Source organism: Stegodyphus dumicola, chromosome 1 (assembly GCF_044657685.1).
Source record: "Stegodyphus dumicola isolate Sdum_Otavi_A_Nest chromosome 1, ASM4465768v1".
Classification (NCBI taxonomy): domain Eukaryota; kingdom Metazoa; phylum Arthropoda; class Arachnida; order Araneae; family Eresidae; genus Stegodyphus; species Stegodyphus dumicola.
In genome coordinates this window covers 106,450,492-106,469,671 of record NC_140768.1, presented here as the reverse complement: position 1 = coordinate 106,469,671, position 19,180 = coordinate 106,450,492, and the positions used below count along the sequence as shown (strand labels likewise).

The following is a 19,180-nucleotide window of genomic DNA, read 5'->3' as shown; positions in this document are numbered from 1 at the left end:
AGATGTTGCATACTTCTATAATTATGTGAGCTTATATTAATTTTTTACAAGCATCCCTACATGAGGATGCAATAAATATATGATATTATAAACTATAAAAATAAAAATGGAATTATGGAAAAATATGTAGATCTGTTTTTATTAGGGATATTTAAATTTCTTACTTTGTATAAAAACATTCTGGGCTATAATTTGTTACAATTCAACTTGGATATGAAACATGTTCAGCTTTGGATGTGTGAGTGCAAGTACTGAAGGTGTATTAAGGTTTATACAAATTATGCTATATGAATTCTAATCTTCTTAAACTATCCGTTTTAGCATTTTAAAAGTAAAGTTTAATCACTATATTTAACCATTATTAATTTTGTTGATATCATTTTGTGTGTTGTCCAGAAATACAATTTCAGTAGGATCCAAAAGTAACATTTTGCAATAAATATCTTCCTGTTGGAACTATGTCATAATATATATATTCTTTTAACTGTGGTAATATATGTAATGCTCCCCCAAGTTTTTTGTTACTTCTTATTTATGTAAGATTTTCTGAATAATTATGTAGATACTATACAGTTTACTTCTGTCGTGTTAATGGTAGCTTTGAATAAATATTCCATGTGTTAATTTTGCATTCTTCTCTAGAAATAACACAGTTCCAGTCAGAACTCTGCATAATTAATTACATGCACAGAGAGCTACTGATTCTGTGGATTCTGGATGAATAAATATATTATTTCTATTAATAAATAAGAAAACACATTATTACTTTTACATTATTTTGTAAATGATGAATTAGGTATAAATAAACAGTTGTATATAGTAGAAAAACTGTTAATTTGAATTTCAATGACCACAGTTGACTAAATAACTTCTCTCAAACTGAGTTTCTTTTAAATTCTTGTATCTGATATGCAATAACATTTTTGTAACTTTGGACATTCTCATCCGAAATTCATTTAATAGTTCATTTGCTACTCCTAATTCATCGCGGCAAGCTACCCAGCCACATACCCATTTCCTTTTCTTCTTTTCCCTCCCAAGAGCAGAAATTAATTCATTTGAAACTGCTTCGCAGACTTCAAGTACTCCAGCCAAAGAACATCTATGTATGTTCAATAGTTATTCTTTCCTGCAGCTGCCATGTCGGTATCCATTTCATAAACAAACTTAAACGAGTTGTCAGTCCACTCTGATTGGTGTAAACAATCTATCAGAGTACAGGTCCGTTCACTCGATTCGAAACGCCCGGACAAGCAGCTCGCTACGAGCTGCTCTGACAGATGTAAACTGGCCTTAACCATTTTGTAGATGAGTATATGAACCAACAGCTTGTAGCCAAATCAAGAACAAAATTGTGGCATTCAACCAGTTCAGAAGAAATAAAGTACAAAGTCTTTAATCCGGACTCGTCGGGATTTCGGCCCTTCCAGATTAGGGGTTTTTCTGGATTATAGATCATCAATTTAAATCTTGTAAGATGGCATGCAGAAATTATACAATTAAAAATATGAAACCGTAATTTACGAAATAAAGAGCAATTATGATCTAAAGGGTATCAAAATTTACAAAAAAAAAAAATAATTATTATTATTTGTTTACTTTATTAAACATTTCTTTCAATGTAAGTTGTTTAAGTTGCTTCTTTTTTTGTGCTAATACTTTCTCTTTAATTCTATAAACAAACATAATTTCTTGTTCAGTTATAAAGTTTCGCTAGTCAAGTCCTGTAATTGCTGTGCCGAGAATACTGATTAACTTGTCAATCGAAATTTTTTCATTTTCACTAACCTCTTTGTCACTTTCTCCATGCCTTTATCCTTTTTTTTTTTTTTTTTTCCCCGCTTTCGCTTTGTAGACCCTTTGGCAGCTCCAGAATTGGAAACTCTTTTTGACATAATCGAAAGTTCAAGCTTACTTTTTATAAAATTGCTCTAACAGTCTGCAAAAAATAATAAGTTGGATCCAGTTAGAAGATTAAGGAACAATGCAATCTGCAACATTAACTGAAATAGATAATTAGATAATTTTAGCCTAGCTTATACTGTCCGTTATACATTAAACGCGCATGCATGCGTAAATAATACACATGCGCAGAAAGTTTGTAGCTTTGAGGTCCGGATTATGGACGTCTGGATGAAAGACTTTGTACTGTATATGTTTTTATAGGTATACTGATTTCACAAGATATAACACTGAAACCTGATTATACACTTTACTGGTCTAAAAAAAAAAAAAATTGATCGAAACTCCATTTTAGGGATCTTTTTTATTATAAAAAAAATAATTTTTATTATAATTACATCTTTTTATTATACTTTTACTCTAAACATTAAATTTTGTGCATTCATTTTTTCTTTTATTCTTTATTTTGTGAAAGTAAACATCTTCCTTGCAAGTCGACTCCATTCAATCTGTTCCCTCACGTACAGTTTCCTTCAGAAGCTTTAGGTATCCCTGTATTCTTAAAGCTGTCCATTATAATTTTTCATCAATCAGAACTTATGTACTCAAAATTCTCAAGGTAATCAATTAGTAAGACCGAAAGCAATCACTATGTGGATGATTCCATTTTAAAATGTAGGGAAGCTCACTTTTCAAATACCTTGGAAAAAGGGGAAAATTATGAAAAATTTTCAAAACTTTTTTGAATCTTTTGTTAAAAACTGAGGGAAAATAGAGTCAAGTAAATAAGTAAAACTTGCACTTATTTTTCCCCTAATAAGTCGCATACCTACGCACAGCTATGTGAAAAACCATGGCACTGGGAAATGAATCTTGTTTCCGTGCCAGTTAAGGGGTTAAAATCAGTATACCCAAGTCTTAGGGTTTGCTTTTTAGGTGCTGAATACCATAAATTTAAGTATTGCAAAATAATGGAAACAAAAGTGGAAAAGAATATAATGATTGTAATTGTCAGTTTTTCTTTAAACTGGTTTTGAAAAAAACTATTCCTGTAAAATGTTTTCTTAAATTGTGTGTTGAAAACATTATGTAGTTGAAGTAGATTTTAAATCAGCACTGAAAAAAGAGAAATCACTTGATTGCAAAACTTATAATTAAAATGCATTGGAGAAGAATCTTCCTTATTATGTTGCATAAATTTTCATATGCAAAGCTTTTCCAAAATTCGGCACTGAATTCTGAAAATATTCGTTGTATTGTGCTAATAATTACCATTGTATTATGTTAGTTTTTATTTTTCTGTCATTTGCTGACATTTCTTAATTTCATCTTACAGTTAATTGTGTTCCTTTACCAAAATCTGCTGCTCTAAAGAAGCAACAACAAGCAGGACTTTCATCTTCAGCTTTGGCCCAATTAGCTAAAGAAGTTAAATTTTTGTGTCCTTTGTGTTTAAGATCTCGCCGGCCAAGACTAGAAACAATATTGTCTCTACTAGTGTCTCTGCAAAAGTTACCTGTTAGATTGCCTGAAGGAGAAGCGTTACAATGCCTTACTGAAAGAGGCATGTCTTGGCAAGTAAGTATTTGACTTGTAAATTTTATTTATCAGATTTCAAATAATTTTTTTAGTACATAAAGGAACTTAAAAGTGTTTTTAATCCTCTGTCTATTTATTATATCATTTTGTTTGTTGGATTAAGATGTTTCCAATCTCCAAAGTTTGCAAATATACTTTTATATGGAGAGAATGCTAAAAAAGTGATTTCAGTATAAAAGTTGAAAAAATTGCTGATGATCTAAAATGTCATATTATCCGACACAATTGGGACTGAAATGTGGTTGGATAACTTGTAATGTTATATATAGTATTTACTCTTGCGTTCCCCCCCTCTTTGTTTAACTAATTTACTGTGCAAAAATCAAGAGGGGAAGATTATACAAGTAATTTAATATTTTAAACATTCTTATTATATAATTATGTGGTTACAATAAGAACATAACAAATTATAAGTCTTTGTGGATAGATTAACAGTAACTGTTACAGCATTATTTATTTTAGACAAAAATTCATTATTATTTATTCATTATTCATTATTATTAGACAAATATTAACATTATCAGTATCTAATAAGATATTTTCATTTCTGCTTCCTTTATCTTGAATCTTGCGTGGTATTATTGTTGTCTATTGCTATTTCCTAATCCTCTTGTAATTTTGCTGAAATTGATATTTTTGTAATGCGCTACAGCTTGCAAGTCGACTCCATTCAATCTGTTCCCTCACATAAAGTTTTCTTCAGAACTAGCACTGAGCTTTACATATCTCTGTCTTCTTAAAGCTGTCCATTATAATTTTTCATCGATCAGAACTTATGCAGTCAAAATTCACAAAGTAATCAATTAGTAAGTCCGAAAGCAATCACTATGTGGATGATTCCATTTTAAAATGTAGAAAAACTCACTTTCCAAATACTTTGGGAAAAAGGGGAAAATTATGCAAATTTTTCAAAACTTTTTAGAATCTTATGTTAAAAACTGAGGGAAAATAGAGTCAAGTAAATATAATAATACAGAACACTTACAAATCAGTAATTAAAATGTATTACGGGAGCAAAATACATTTTAATATGCATGGCACAATTGTTTAACGTTGAAATCAAAACATAAATTTAGTAGGGCATTCAAATATAACTTAGTTTACTGATTTTTAATTTTTTTTCCTACAAATAATTTGACACAGTGAGCTTGATATTCCTGCTGTCATGGGCTGCTTGTAGTGCTTGATGTGAGAGAAAGTCATCATGTATGTGTCTGTAGAAATTATGAAAAACAAAAGTGCCTTGTTCTGTTAAACCAAAGATTGTAATTAAGGTTTTGTCAGTGAAGAGATATCAGACTCTGATTTTGACTAGACTGAGGTAATATGGGAGGGGGAATGTATGTTACATACAGGTATGTGGAATAGATCTCTTCTATTATCAGAAATTGTATGTATGCATTATATATGTACGTATGTATGTGTGTATATACACAACATGCATATATATGCACATACAATTCTGAATCTGAATAACAGAAGAGGCCTTATCTACTAGTTAGTCCAGATTTAGCCACCAGTATTCCCCAGTGTCATCAAAATGGCTCAAGAGAGAACATATGGCTATACATATACCTTTGAAGATGAGAAAAAAGTTTCCAAACATTGTGGAAGATGCTCTGCAGCACAGGTGGATTACCTTTACATGCATTGTGTATCTTACCATTCCATTTGCTTGAGTCATTAAAATTGTTTCATTAGCAAGTTAAAATCGATATTCTGCATAAAAGTTATACGATGAGGTAATGTATGATTTCTGTACCTATAACATGTATCTTACAAATCTGTAAATAAAGAAATGTATTGTGATGGAAATAATGTTCTGTTTATGTAATTGAAGTAAAATATGATTTAAATTTTTTACAAAAATGCCTAAACTTGTTTCATGATCCAAGATAAACTGCATTATAGTAAAGCTTATTCTGAGAGCTGTGATTTATTTGAAAGCAGTATAGGAAATAAATAGTGAATGATATACTTAGTGCATTAAAAAGAATAATTGAAGATCTGATAACAGACTACTTTTGTTTTTATCATCTTTGTACGTGCATTTTGTATACGTATACATTTTGTAAGATCTTCCTACCCATCTATACAGGCAGACAACTAAATTTTTGATAACATTATTAAATGTCTGTTGTCCAAATTTTGGGATAAGTGTTATTTCTGTATTAATAATTCTGTTTTGTAAATTTATATCAATATCATAATTAGATTACATGTTTGAAAGTTTCTGTGAGAAGCATCTGCATTTAGAGGATTAAGTTAATGTGAATAAAAGACATTTTTTCCTATTTTAATTGATAATACTTCTATTTATAATACTTACTGTGCTTAAATTTTGAGATAAATTATTGCAAAATATCAAGAAAGTTCTGTGATTAAAAAAATTAAAACTAAAAGTATTTGGGAATTGATAATGTAACAATGTTTTTAAAAGTATTAATTGTCACTAAAATAAGGTATGGAGCAAGTATTAAGCAAGTTATTAGAAGGTCTTGAGTTATTTTAAATTTCTTTTTTAATTTAAGAATAAAATTTGACATATTTGAAATTATTTTTCATTATAAATTTCTTCCTGCTCATAAATTAGTAACTTAATATGGAGGAACAAAATTCACAATTGTCTCTACTTTAAATAAAACAAAAAATTTTATTTTTATTTATTCAAAGTATTTTATTATTTAATACTGTATTTTAAGAACTTGAATTCAAATTATTTGTATTTTTTTAAATATATAATTGCAATATTGAATGTACTATATAAGTAGTCTAGAATAATATATTTTTATAAGAAATTTGCATTTTGTATTTAAACTGAAAAGATTATATTATTGTACTGAAAAAAAGTCTAGTGTTAATAGTTTTATCATCACTGGAGGGAAAAAAAATGTTGATAAATTAAAGTTTAATGTTTGTCAGGACCGAGCTCGACAGTCATTGGCTACTGAAGAATTAGCTGCTGCATTAGCAAAATTGTCTGTTATATCACAACGTATGGTAGAACAAGCTGCTCGAGAGAAAACTGAAAAGATTATTACAACTGAACTTAGGAAAGCAGCCACAAATCCTGAATTGAAGCCTCATCTCCAAAATGTAGCTCACACTGCCTTCAGTGGGTTGCATGCTCGAGTGGGTGAAGATTCAAAATCTGAAGATCTTCCAAAATGTAAATATAATTTTCTACTTCTTTAGTATTTTTGAATAACTTAAATGTAATTTATTGACTTCAATTGATTTTCTTACAGTGATACAATCAGTATTTTTTCAGCATTTTTGCCTAAACCATCATTTAAGTGTTGATTTTTGTATTACTAGTTTGATTAATAATGGTTGTATAATTAATATGCAAAATCATCATTAATATGCAAAATCAGTGCTTCTTGGTTTTTATCTAGTTGTTAGATAAAAACCGAGAAGCACTGAGTTTGCATATTAATGATGTTATTTTAAATTAATAATACAAACAAATAAAACATTTGTCTACTATTATATATTTTTAGTTTGTTTGGCATACAGATTTAAATTTTAATATTGAGTGATGTGATATTTGCATTGATTTCAATATTTTTGAATGTTATAGAACAAAAACATGTTAAGAATCTGTATTTTAAAATTTCATTATTTTTGTCATTATTTATGTTTATTTCATACTGTGATGCTTTGCTATATATTTTCTATAGCATGCTGGAGAATGATTTTCCTGATTAATAAATTTAATCTTGAGTCAATCCTTAAATTATCAACTTTGATCAAACATAATTATGAATTTCAGTGTTAGGATCATAATTTTCTGAATCACTGTAAAACCCCATTTCCATTAGTGCGTTGTGAACACGTGGCATCATTGGGAGAAACGCATATGCAGACAGATGACCATTTACACTATTGCATTAGATTTACACATACGGAAATTCGATGGTCAATTGCATTCGCTGTCACCAGATATCTCTGTATTTAACTTACGGGATTTGGACTCTTCAGATACTTAAATTCGATGTTATTGGAAATTTTTATTTCTGCTTATGAACTGTGAAAGTAAAACACATTAGTAATTTTTAGATAAGTAAGATTATAATGCACATTATGAACACATCTAATTACATAGAAGCTGAAGTAATTTTTTAAAATTTCTTTGCATTTCTAGAAACCTTAAATATTTATTAAATCATATGTAATTAAAACTAAAATGTACTGTTAGTGCAAAACAAGTAAAAAAGTTCAACACATTTAAATATAGCTGGTACTTAAAAAATGCAGAAAAACTGTAAAGAAAGGTTCACAATATTAAAAAAAGTTTGCTATGCTTGTATACAGCTGGCTGCAATGTGAGATTGTATATTTTAAAAATATGCCCAAATTTAAGAAGAAAACAGAAAATATATGAAACTTTAGCATCAGTTTCTTTAGTATCATAGCTGGATAATTTATTAGAAATCTCGTATGTTTTAAAATGCACTGTGTGCAGTTATATTTTATGCATAATCCATAAAATATTATTTTTAATTTATAAGTTTAAATTCATATTTCTTTTTATAGAAGAAGTTAAGCTTTTTCCACTTTATATATATATATATATATATAATAGTTTAATTGCATATTAATTTGATTACAGTACCATTATCTTTATAAAAGTTTTTTCTTCTTTAAGCTATGCAGGACCAGCCCATACGTTATTGTATTTTTAACTAATAGCAGACCGCTATTTAATTTAATTTATTTTGATTTTAATTTTGCATTGCTCGGAGTTGCATTTACCTTTTTTAACACCTTAATGTGTTTTTCTGCGGATGCGTCGGGAAAAAGGAACAGAGAATTGAAGCTCCAAAAAAGATTTATTCGGGACAATTCATGTTTTTTATAAAAAATTTTACTCATCAAACAAGAGCTTTAATGGTCTGTTTCGGCGAAACGCGTAATGGTATTTGGTCTAGTTCGACACTCAATCATTTTTCCCTTGAAAAACCTGGTTGAGGGTACGAGTGGGTTAATTTACCATTTTCCGCTTTGTAATTATTGTATTTTTGTAATTTTGCAATTTATGTTTTCATTATAATTTTTGCATTTTATGTTTTAATATTTTTTTCTGTCTGTCTGTTTTTATGTGTATTAACTTTTCACATATCACAACGGTCAGATTAGTTTTTTCGAGCATTCGCATGTCTTCCAGTTTTTTTCGCATGTAAGAAGTTTCTTTCCAGTTTATTCCAGATTAATATTTTTTTAAAATTTTTTCTGTGTTAATATTTTAGTTATACAGCGTTGAACTATTTCGTGGAGCTACAGCTCCTGCTAACTTTTTAGCAATATCGCTGCAATGTTTCTACCTACTATTATTTCATATATTTTTGCAGCATTATGCACAAAAAATTTTTAAGACCAAATAGGTCTTACGTCTCATTACTTGTTAGCTTTACAATTTCTATTTTAATTATATATATATATATATGCATAAGGTAAGGAAAACGAAAATATTTAATTAATTACTTCCTGCACTTCAGCTAGAGCAGACTGAATTTTGATAAATTAAAAAAATGTTTTATTAAAAATGTTTAGGGCAGTTATACTGTCCCATAATTGTTAATTGGTAGTGAAAGTTTAGAGCTGGAAACATCTGAAAGTCTCAACACATTACATTCACATAAAACTGAAATGAATATATGGAAGTAAACAAATGTATACACAGGAAGTAAGCTTTAAATTCGTATTATATTATAACTTTCAAAATAACTTCTTGCTAGGAAAATTTAAATAAATAACAGCATTAATAAAACATTATATTTAATGCACATAATAATAGAAATAAATTATAAAACACAAATATAGATCAAATTGGAACACGGGCTAAGAATGTTATAGAAATACAACAACCCTACAAAATAGGGTGGAAAAAGAGTATGGAAGTCGAACTCACGACCCCAAAAAGCAAATTTTGCTGCTGTCAGCTTTACCACTAAGCTATCATCACACGAATGCAATTAGTAATTTTGGCCCCTATACTTCATCAAGTAAATGAATTCTTAAAATTAAAAATTTTTTGGTCTTATTTCGGAGAGCTATCATCTAAAAAATTCGCCAGAGATCGTTCTTCAACTTCTAGGGCATTTCTTACAGAAACATAATTTTAAAGTGGCATTTCGATTGAAGTTAGACGGACTGCTAAAAATGTATTCCAAGTGAAAGATGTGCTTACAAATATATGCAAGTCAAAAAGGTATATTCATGAGTAGAGAAATACAAATTTATAAATAACATTATTAGTTTTTACCTGTTTCAATAGAGAAAAACAAATCTTTTAATGCCTTATCTGATTTGCTTTAGCAGTTTTATATAGTCAGACATTCATTTTCATTAAGAGTAAATAGGTATGCAGAACTATGAAATAATTGTCGACAAATTTTGCTGTTTCATGGACTTAAAATTATATTTTTTGTACTTGATTTTCTTGACAATAATTACTGCTGTCTTCGAACTAGTACTGTAGCTATCTTATTTTCTTTCTTTTTTAACTAAATTCAGTTGATTGCTGTCTTTTTAAGCACGCAGATTTCTTGCTATAATATTAATTCAGAAATAAGTATTTTTTAGCAAAACATTCTTCCCCTGATCCAGCGTTCATCACTACTTCTGCCGCCATTATTTTTGGGTGACAACACTTGATTGCCCCTTTTTTACCTTGTGACCCCCAACCCTTCCACAGACATACGGATAGAAGTTGAACGTTGTTGAACTTCATTTGTCAGTCGTCCGTCACCGCACACCAACTGGATTGCAGATGTCAATCAAAGTGAATTCGCTTGCTGATTGGAGAAACACATATGGAACGCATTAATAATGCAGTAATGGAAATGGGCCTTAACTGTGCAAATCAGTGCCAGAAGACTCGGGTTAATAAGCTTAACAATAAGTACATGCTGATTTCTTTCTCCTGATTCACTGTAAAGCATCAGTATCTTTAGTTATATATATAGAAAAAAGAAATCAGATTATTAAATTTCTGATCAGTAAGTACTGATGAAAAAATTTAAATTAACAAGCTTTTGATAGGTAGAATATCAAAAAGTTTGTTTTTAAGGCGTAACTTAACTGATATTATTATTATTATTATTATTATTTAAAACTCATAAAGCAAGACAAAATATTTCTAATGTGCCAATTTTATTTTATTTTATTTACTTCTTAATGAAGTGCAGGAAAAATCACATAGTTATTTTATATGCAGTCATGCTTTTTTCCCCCTTTCTTTCATGCATATTATGTTCGCTCATGCATTTATTGTATCACTTTTAAGGGGGAGCCACTGTTGCACCATCTCAGCAAAGCCAAGAAACTGTTAATTTGCCTTCTCAGTCTGATGTACCTGAAGATGCAGTACCTGTTGTCGCTGCAGTACAAGAGGTTCCATCTGTATGTGTTAGTAATATGCTGAGTTTTGTGAAATTCTAATTCCATTTAAATAGTTAAAGAAAATTTAAGTCTTTTTCATTAAAAATATGACATTTTGATTTTATGAAGATAAATAATATTTCTATCTTGTGTATTCAAACATAGTATTTGTTCCTTACTCCTGTTGAAAAAAGTTAAAAATACTCCAAACACTTAGTGGGCTGAATTTTACATCATTTATTTATAATAATTAATAAGGCTTAAAAAAAAAATATAGTGTTCTGAGGTTGAAATTGAGGCCTAATTCAGAAAAATTCTGAGCAGCAAATTAATTTTGTTAGGTTACAAATGTTAACTTCTTTTAGAGGATTTGCAACAAATTTTTATTAGGTTAGTAAGCATTTTGGTGTAGATTTATATTTTCTATTTTACCATAAAAAGATTAAATTTTTAATTTAGATCTTTGTATCTTTTCAATTATATATATATATATATATATATAAAAGAAAGAAAGAAAATTCTATTGGTTTACTTCAAAAAACATTTGCAGTGCAATAGATTGAGTAACTCATGTATTAATTTTATTTGAATTTCACAGTTTCAAGATGAATTTAATTTGTATTTCAATTATTTTATTCTCACTACTGTCCTCAACTACTCTAGTGTTTCACAGATTGTGAAATAAATTTGAAGACTCTTGTTTTAGTATATGATTCAAATATTAATGCTGCCAGCATTTTAAAGAAAGAAAAAAGAAATTTATTATTCTTTACAGATTAATTGTATTTAATATTTTTTTTAAAAAAATTAGTTTGCATTTAATTTGTAAAGGGAATTAAACATTATTATGACTATGATTTATTGTAATAGATGAAAGTGGTTTTAAACAGTATATACTAAAAGTATTTCAATTATTTTTAAGTATATTGAACATTTGTAAATATTAAAAATTTTTATAGAGTGATCCAGCGATGCCTGCGAGTGTAGAAGCTGTTGGTGATTTGAATACAGATCCTACACTCCATCCTCGTGAAGGCAGCAATGCATCAGATAATGATGTTTCTGCCAATTACAATACTGAGCATGCTTACTCAACTGCTTCAAAAACTGCCACGGGTAAATATTTTAAATATGTTGTGTAGGTACTTAAATGCTAATATTTGTCTTATTTTTTCTTTGTATGTTTTTTAGTATGGCTTGAATTGCAAAGCAATTGAAATTTTTATATATCATTATAATTTTGTAATTTTTTAAAGCTCTTAATGTAAAGCCTGTTATTTTAGTTGTGCATTAATTGAGTGCTTACCGTATTTCAGTGTAAAATGAATAATTAACTACTACAAATTTTTTGCATAGATTAAAAGTGAAATGAGACAAAAATTTAATTTATGCTTTAATCTAATTAAAATGAGTTTTAAGACAATGCAATTTATTAATAATTTTTCTAATTTTTAAAAGTGTTTCTAAGTTTTTATTTTCAAAATCACAGGTCTTTGAAGTATTTGAGTGCCAGAACTGTGTAAATTTAATTAAAATGTTTTTTCCAAACATAAAGGTGCAGAAATGAAAATAAGTAAAGCATTTTAAAAATGTTCAAAGCTAATGAATAGTGCTAGTAATGTTGCATGCTATGAAACATTCAATGTATTGAAAACATTCTGTTTTTAAGTAAATTATAAAGCTTAACCTCCAAATCCTGCAATAATTAAATATAAAAGTGATATATGTGGCAAATATGATTAAAAGTTTTCAACAATAATGTTAGTTTCAAACAATATAACGCTGTATTATATTCCAGAGAAATGGAATTGATATTGCTTTTAAAATGGATTCAGGTATCCAAAAACATGTGTTTATGAGGTTTTGTGCAGGACTTATGTGCCAAACTTACATTTGCTTTAAAATATTTAATCGATAAAATAAAATATCTATACAAAAGGAATTATCAATTAAACCTGGAAGCTTGACAAGCTGTATTTCATAGGATGGCATGGTGGGATTCAATTTACAGTTTTTATTGAAAAATATACCTTTTGAGTAACTTTCAGATTCTCATTCATACAAAAATAGTATTTAGTATCAAAATTGCAGAATTACTTTAGATTGTTGAATGCATCCATGTAACTTAGCTTCAGGGCCTCTTTGTGTTTTACCTGTGATATGAAAAATGATGGAATTCAATTTTTATGTAGTTTGCTTGCATTTGAATGCCATTTGATATGAAATCCATTACTTAGTTTTACAGAGTCTGCCAATAATGACTGAGGAATTGAAAGCTATGATACCTTAACAGTTTATCCAGGGTTTGTATGGTCCTTAAAAGTCTTTAATTTTGGCCAAAATCAGCAGAAGGTCCTTAATTTTAAATCATCTGAAATTTCTGTCTGTTTTTACGACTGCCATTTTGAGTGTGAATTAGCATTTTGAAGGAATATTTTTGGCGATTCAGTAACGCCAAATATTCCTTCAGATATGGTTATCTTTTGAATGGGTTCACGAGTTATAATTTGTTTCTATTTGTAATATAAATAATAGGATTGCAGCAGAAAGTTTAGGATTTGAAGACAAGATTTATAGACCCATGATTCTAGAAGATTCGAGAACTATGTGACAAAATGAAAAATGTCTCCATGGTATCAACACGTAATGGATGTATTTTACAGAAAGTTTACAGTGAATTTCTTACTTTTTGAAGAACGTCTGGAAGAACAATGGAAACATAATATTTTAAGGTTTACTTCTGATACTAGAATCTTAACATGTTTATTTTTCCTTTTTTTTCTCTACTTTTCACTAGACACAAGCATGGAAAATATCAAAAATGCTTCTAATCTTATCACATGGGCAGGCATTATAGAAAGAGATTTTTTTATTAATAAAGAAATTAAAAATGTCTTCTTTTTAAGAGACTATTTAAAAGATTCATCTAATATGTCTTAATGCATCAATACACATAGCTGGCACTAGGCATTTTCCCCACCTGATGCAATCTCTGTGGATCCTAAATTCTGTTGCCTAGTGCCTTTCTAAATTCTCCTTCCAATGCCTACTCTAAATTCTAAAAGTTTTGTCATTTCTAGATTTTGTTGTTCAGTGTGTCGCTAAATTCTAAAAATTCTGTCACATCAGCTCTGTAAATGGCCTTTACCGTATATATTTCGTCTGAATGTTCATATTACTAAAATAAAATTAGACACTTTTTCTGTACATTCTAAATGCATTTAGTGTTTTTTAGAATCACAGAAATCCTTAATTAAATCCAAAAATTTTAAAATGAAAAGGAAACGTGTTGAAGAAAGTAACTGAATACATAAAGAAAATTATTCTTCAAAGATATGTGCAATTATTATTATGTAAATTACCCAATTGTTTATGATTTCAGCCTTTACTATAATTTCCCATTTCTATTTCCCCATATGATAGAGTTCCTGAACCAGATTAAATTTAAATTAAATTGTATAATCTTTGACGTAGTAGTCCACATTATTAGTTTGAATTTGACGCTTCTTTTTTAATTACATCACCGTGAGATGTAATTGATTTTGCTAGCATCAGAACATGGCTTTATGTTCTAAGTTCTTTTTAAATAAGAGGCTTATTTAAACCTTTGTCTGATATTGTACTTACTTTCAGAGGTTGCGATAATATGCTTCATGTCTGTCAAGGGTTTTGGACTATTTAACTTTTACCAGATGAAATACAGTGGTGGCCAAAATTGTGGACACTTTTGGAAATTTTTATGTTTTTGAACTTTGTATGCTTATAGAAAATGTTACGTTTCGCAAAATGCAAACTTGTATATATAATTTTAAAGAGAATTTATTACTGAATTCAATACAAAACACAAAATTCAATTATTTGCAGTACAACAAAAGTTATATGTACTTTAATATAAATAAAAAACACAGTTATGAAGTGGTTTGTAATTTCTAGCTTTCCTGGCCAATCACTGTTCTTGTTCTGAAAACCAATCAAATGTTAGTAACTGCCAGTAGAAGCTGACATCATGTTTACACTTGAAACAATTCATTATTTTGCTTTGTTCTGTAGAAGGAGGACCTGTTTCTTATACACTGCAATTATAAGTAGGATTTTTTGTAAAATTTTTAATATTTAGTCAAGAAGCAATGACATCAAATAAAAAAGTAGATTGGACACCTAGAAAGAGATGTAATATTATTGTGTTACAAGAAAGTGGTCTTTCCTATGCTGAAATTGCAAGACAGGTGGGTGGTTCAGTGACTACATCTGGAGTCCGAAAGTTTTGTTTACTATATCAGGAAACAAATTCAATAAAAAAACAAAGAAGGAAAAGGCCAAAAAAGGAGCACCACATCTATTGATGACAGAAGAATAAAAAGACTATGTCTCCAAGATAGAAAAATGTCATCAGTGGCCATCAGAAGTGATCTGAATGATGCTGGTGTTTCTGTCAGTTCAAGAACAATCAGGAGAAGATTAACAGATGTTGGACTGAGAGGTAGAATTCCACGAAAAAAAGCCTTATCTTAATTTTCAGCAAGGAAAAAAAAAAGACTACAGTGGGCAAAGGTACACATTAATTGGACAGATGATCAGTGGTCACAAGTTATATGGAGTGATGAAACTAAGATATCGTTATTCGGTAGTGATGGGCGAAAATATGTAAGACGTAGAATAGGAGAAGAGCTACATCCTGACTGCATTCAAGCAACTGTGAAGAACCCAGTTAGTGTTATGATTTGGTCATGCCTTCATGTCATCAGTGGGACAGTCAATGCCAGAAAATACATTAACACTATTCTAGAACCAAAACTTCTACCTTCCATCAGAGATCTCTTTTCCAACAATGCTTTGTTTATTTTTCAGCAGGATTCTTCTCCTTGCCACACGGCCAAAATATTGAAAGAATGGTTTAGTACAAAGAGCATTAAATTGTTGTCATGGCCAGGAAACAGTCCTGACCTCAATCCTATCGAAAATTTGTGGCACCGTTTGAAAACTCTTGTCGAAATAAGGCGCCCATCAAATAAAAGGGAACTAATTGAGGCTATAATTGTTTCCTGGCATCATGTAATAACGAAAGAAGAGCTTAAAACTCTTGTCAGCTCAATGAAACGTCGATGTGAAGCTATAATCAAAAATAAAGGGTACCCTACAAAGTACTGATAACTCACTGCAATCATAACTATCTAATGTATATCGGTAACTATTATCGTTTAACTTTTTTTTGTATTGCAAAAAATTGAATTTTGTGTTTTGTATTGAATTCAGTAATAAATTCTCTTTAAAATGATGTATACAAGTTTGCATTTTGTGAAACGTAACGTTTTCAAAAAAACAAAGTTGAAAAAATTAAAAATTTCCAAAAGTGTCCACAATTTTGGCCACCACTGTAAACCCTCATAGGTACATTGTGGAGAGGTTGACAAGTTAGGAGATAAAGCACGCAGAAACTAGTGAGAACATTGGTTTGCATATTGAGACAAATTTCTAATTATTAGAAAAGATGCTTAAAAAGAAGGAAATCGATATAAACTAGCCAAAATGTCTGGGAAGGTTTCAAATTAAAATGACAGATAAATATTTTGTTGAGTGGTTAGGTTATTTAATTATGGCAAAGCCTCAAGGGTTATCTGCCTTAAGGGGAGGGATGCCTTCGTGGAGGACTTTCTAAGAAAAACTGGCTCGTATACGCGTTACACATGGGAAGAACCACGAAAACACCCATGCAGCCAGCCCGTTCGCGGGGTTTGAACCTCGGACCGAACTACCAGCGTTCAGAGACTTTACCGCTCGGCCACTGGTGGGCTTTTGTTGAGTGATGTTTTGTAGCTTTTAATGTGTCATTATCCTAATATCATTTAAGAATCAATGTCATAAATTACATGTATTTGTGAAATTTTATTAGATTTCGATTTTAATAGAGCTTTTTTAAAAAATAGTGTTAAAATAAAATTTAATAGTGGCCTTGTAAATCCATAATGACTAAGGTTATCAAGCTACCCAATTTGATTATTTATAACTAACTGCTTACCCTTAAAAATTATCTCTACATATTAAAGTGTGTTATTGCCTTTTATTAATACTCACTGTGGTCACAAGATACTGTGCCAAAAAGGTAAAAATTCCAGTAAAACTTATTCTTTGCGTCTAATGAGACTTAAAATAATACAAAACAACTTATCACCTCTGGTGCTTTAATGGCTTATTGGAACCTTAAAGTATGTTAGCTGCGCTACAACCCCTGGACGACACTACTGCTACTAACTGCATCAAACAGAGCCTGACTAACTTTCAACACTTGCCAACCGTGCCTACATCAGGCCTTTCAGGTTTGTTATAATCAGCAGGTCTCTCTCTAGACAAGCAGCAGCGTTGACAGCATTCAGTCTTTTGTTATGAATCATGCTGATTATGATCTTACTTCTCATTTTAATCTATGCTGTTTGACATAAAATCTACCTGCTATTTACTAAACCTCTAGACTGACCAAGTATGTGACAAAATGAGACAAAAAAATCAGCATAAAGCTAACTGTTAGTAAAACGTAAATGCCACTTCTCACCTTTCAAATATGACCAACTATTATAAGTGTAAAATATTTAATGCTACTTGATAAATTGCATAAAGTTTATTTTATTCTCACATTTATTAATAATTATGTTAATTCATATTTAGTAATAATGCATATTACTTAGGGATTTATTTTATTTTTAGGATGGTATTACAAAAGTGAAATTCAGGCATAAATAATATTTTTAATTGAATTCAGTTCACATTTGCTAATAGGTCCTTAATTTTTTTCATTAATGGTCCTTAAGTGCAGAAATGTGTACGAACCCTGTTTATCTTATTTAGTTTATAATTTTTAAAATGAAGTTAACTTTGAAAGAATGGCAAAATTGATTTTATAGTTGTCTTTAACTTCATAAAACAGCATGTTTAACTTTAATATAAAACTCTATAAAATGACTGTAAATTATAGTTACTTTATAAGGATCTGAAATTGTCTTTTTATCAGTTTGATACACAGTATTAAAAAAGAGAGAGCGAGAGAAAGAGATACACTGAATTTTAATAGTGTGCAAATCAATGTTTTGTTGTTCAGTGCTTTTCAATGCATGTTGTTTCAGATTCGTTTTTTTTTTTTTTTTTTTTTTTTTTTTTATATATATATATATATATATAAATTATGTAGCAACAACACCTCGTAAGCATGCACGGAAGTCACCGCTGGTCACTCGACAAATGGAATCCCCTGTAATACAGTTGTCTGAAGCTGCAAAAGTTCAGTTGGAGCAGTTGATGATGGAAGGAGATCTTCTTGAAATATCTTTTGATGAAACTCAGCATATGTGGAGCATCTTGCAAGCTACTAAACTTGGACGGGATTCATTTTCAGTCTCACCATTTTCTGATATTGAGGTGATTTTTTTAACCTAGAATACAGATTGTTATTAAATTTTAAATAGTTTCCTATGTCTTGGATTTGTTCTTAATTTGTTTTATTTGAATATTGTTTATTGTAAGTGGAAAAGTTTTTATTAAATACAGAAAGTTTTATTATGCCTAGGTTATGACACTGCGGTACGTTTTAAAGTTATTTCCTCCATTTGAAAGTCTTATTCGAAATTCCCTAAATTTTTGAAAGTTTTCTAGTGGTTGTCTTAACACTTTAATGATGAAGCATGCCAAATGACGTTTTGATGTTTAAATGTTTAGCTATCAAAAAACTGTGCCCATTCATATATAAGTCCATATCTCAATTTAATAGCTACAATATTTAGTTAAATGTTTTACTAAAATGCTAGTTTGCAATCCCAATAGATAAAGTTTTATTTCATATACCATTAAATTTATCTCAGCACTGAATTGTTTCAAACAAATTATATGCATCTAATTTTTAATTTTGATTAAAATTTAATAACTTGTATTCATTGTGCAAAAAACCATTTAGTGTGTGATTTTAATCATTTGAATAATCATCTTTCATCTGCTTCAAAAGCTGGTGAAAAATAATTCTCTTAATGTTTTCATAATAATGCTGTGCGAGCTTAAACAAAAAACATTTTATTACTATAATTACACAAATCAAAAAAATAACTCTGGAGCCCTATCTTTGTCACTATTGTTAAATAATGAATGATCTATATGTATGTATGTATGTATGTATTTTCTTCACATTGTGGAAAAACGTTAGCACCTAAAGCCACCAGATTTTAAAAACACTTAAACTGTCATCCAAATGTGCATCTCAAAGTCTGAATTTTGAATTTTTTTATTTCACATTTTTTGCAAATTAATGTTGATT

At 29.5% G+C, this 19,180-nt stretch overlaps 1 protein-coding gene across 5 annotated transcripts in view; it reads left to right on the top strand.

The window, feature by feature from the left end:
* The window catches only part of Kdm5 (Lysine demethylase 5), a 172,662-nt gene that overhangs the window by 133,429 nt on the left and 20,053 nt on the right, over positions 1-19,180 (top strand). For 3 of the 5 annotated variants that reach the window (XM_085818907.1, XM_085818912.1, XM_085818894.1), the window contains 5 exons: positions 3,239-3,480; positions 6,424-6,670; positions 10,793-10,914; positions 11,847-12,003; positions 18,068-18,294. In XM_085818907.1, the coding sequence (XP_085675033.1) occupies positions 3,239-3,480; positions 6,424-6,670; positions 10,793-10,914; positions 11,847-12,003; positions 18,068-18,294 (995 nt within the window). The remainder of the gene's footprint in view (positions 1-3,238; positions 3,481-6,423; positions 6,671-10,792; positions 10,915-11,846; positions 12,004-18,067; positions 18,295-19,180) is intronic. The other 2 variants (XM_085818914.1, XM_085818901.1) reach the window with 1 other exon arrangement.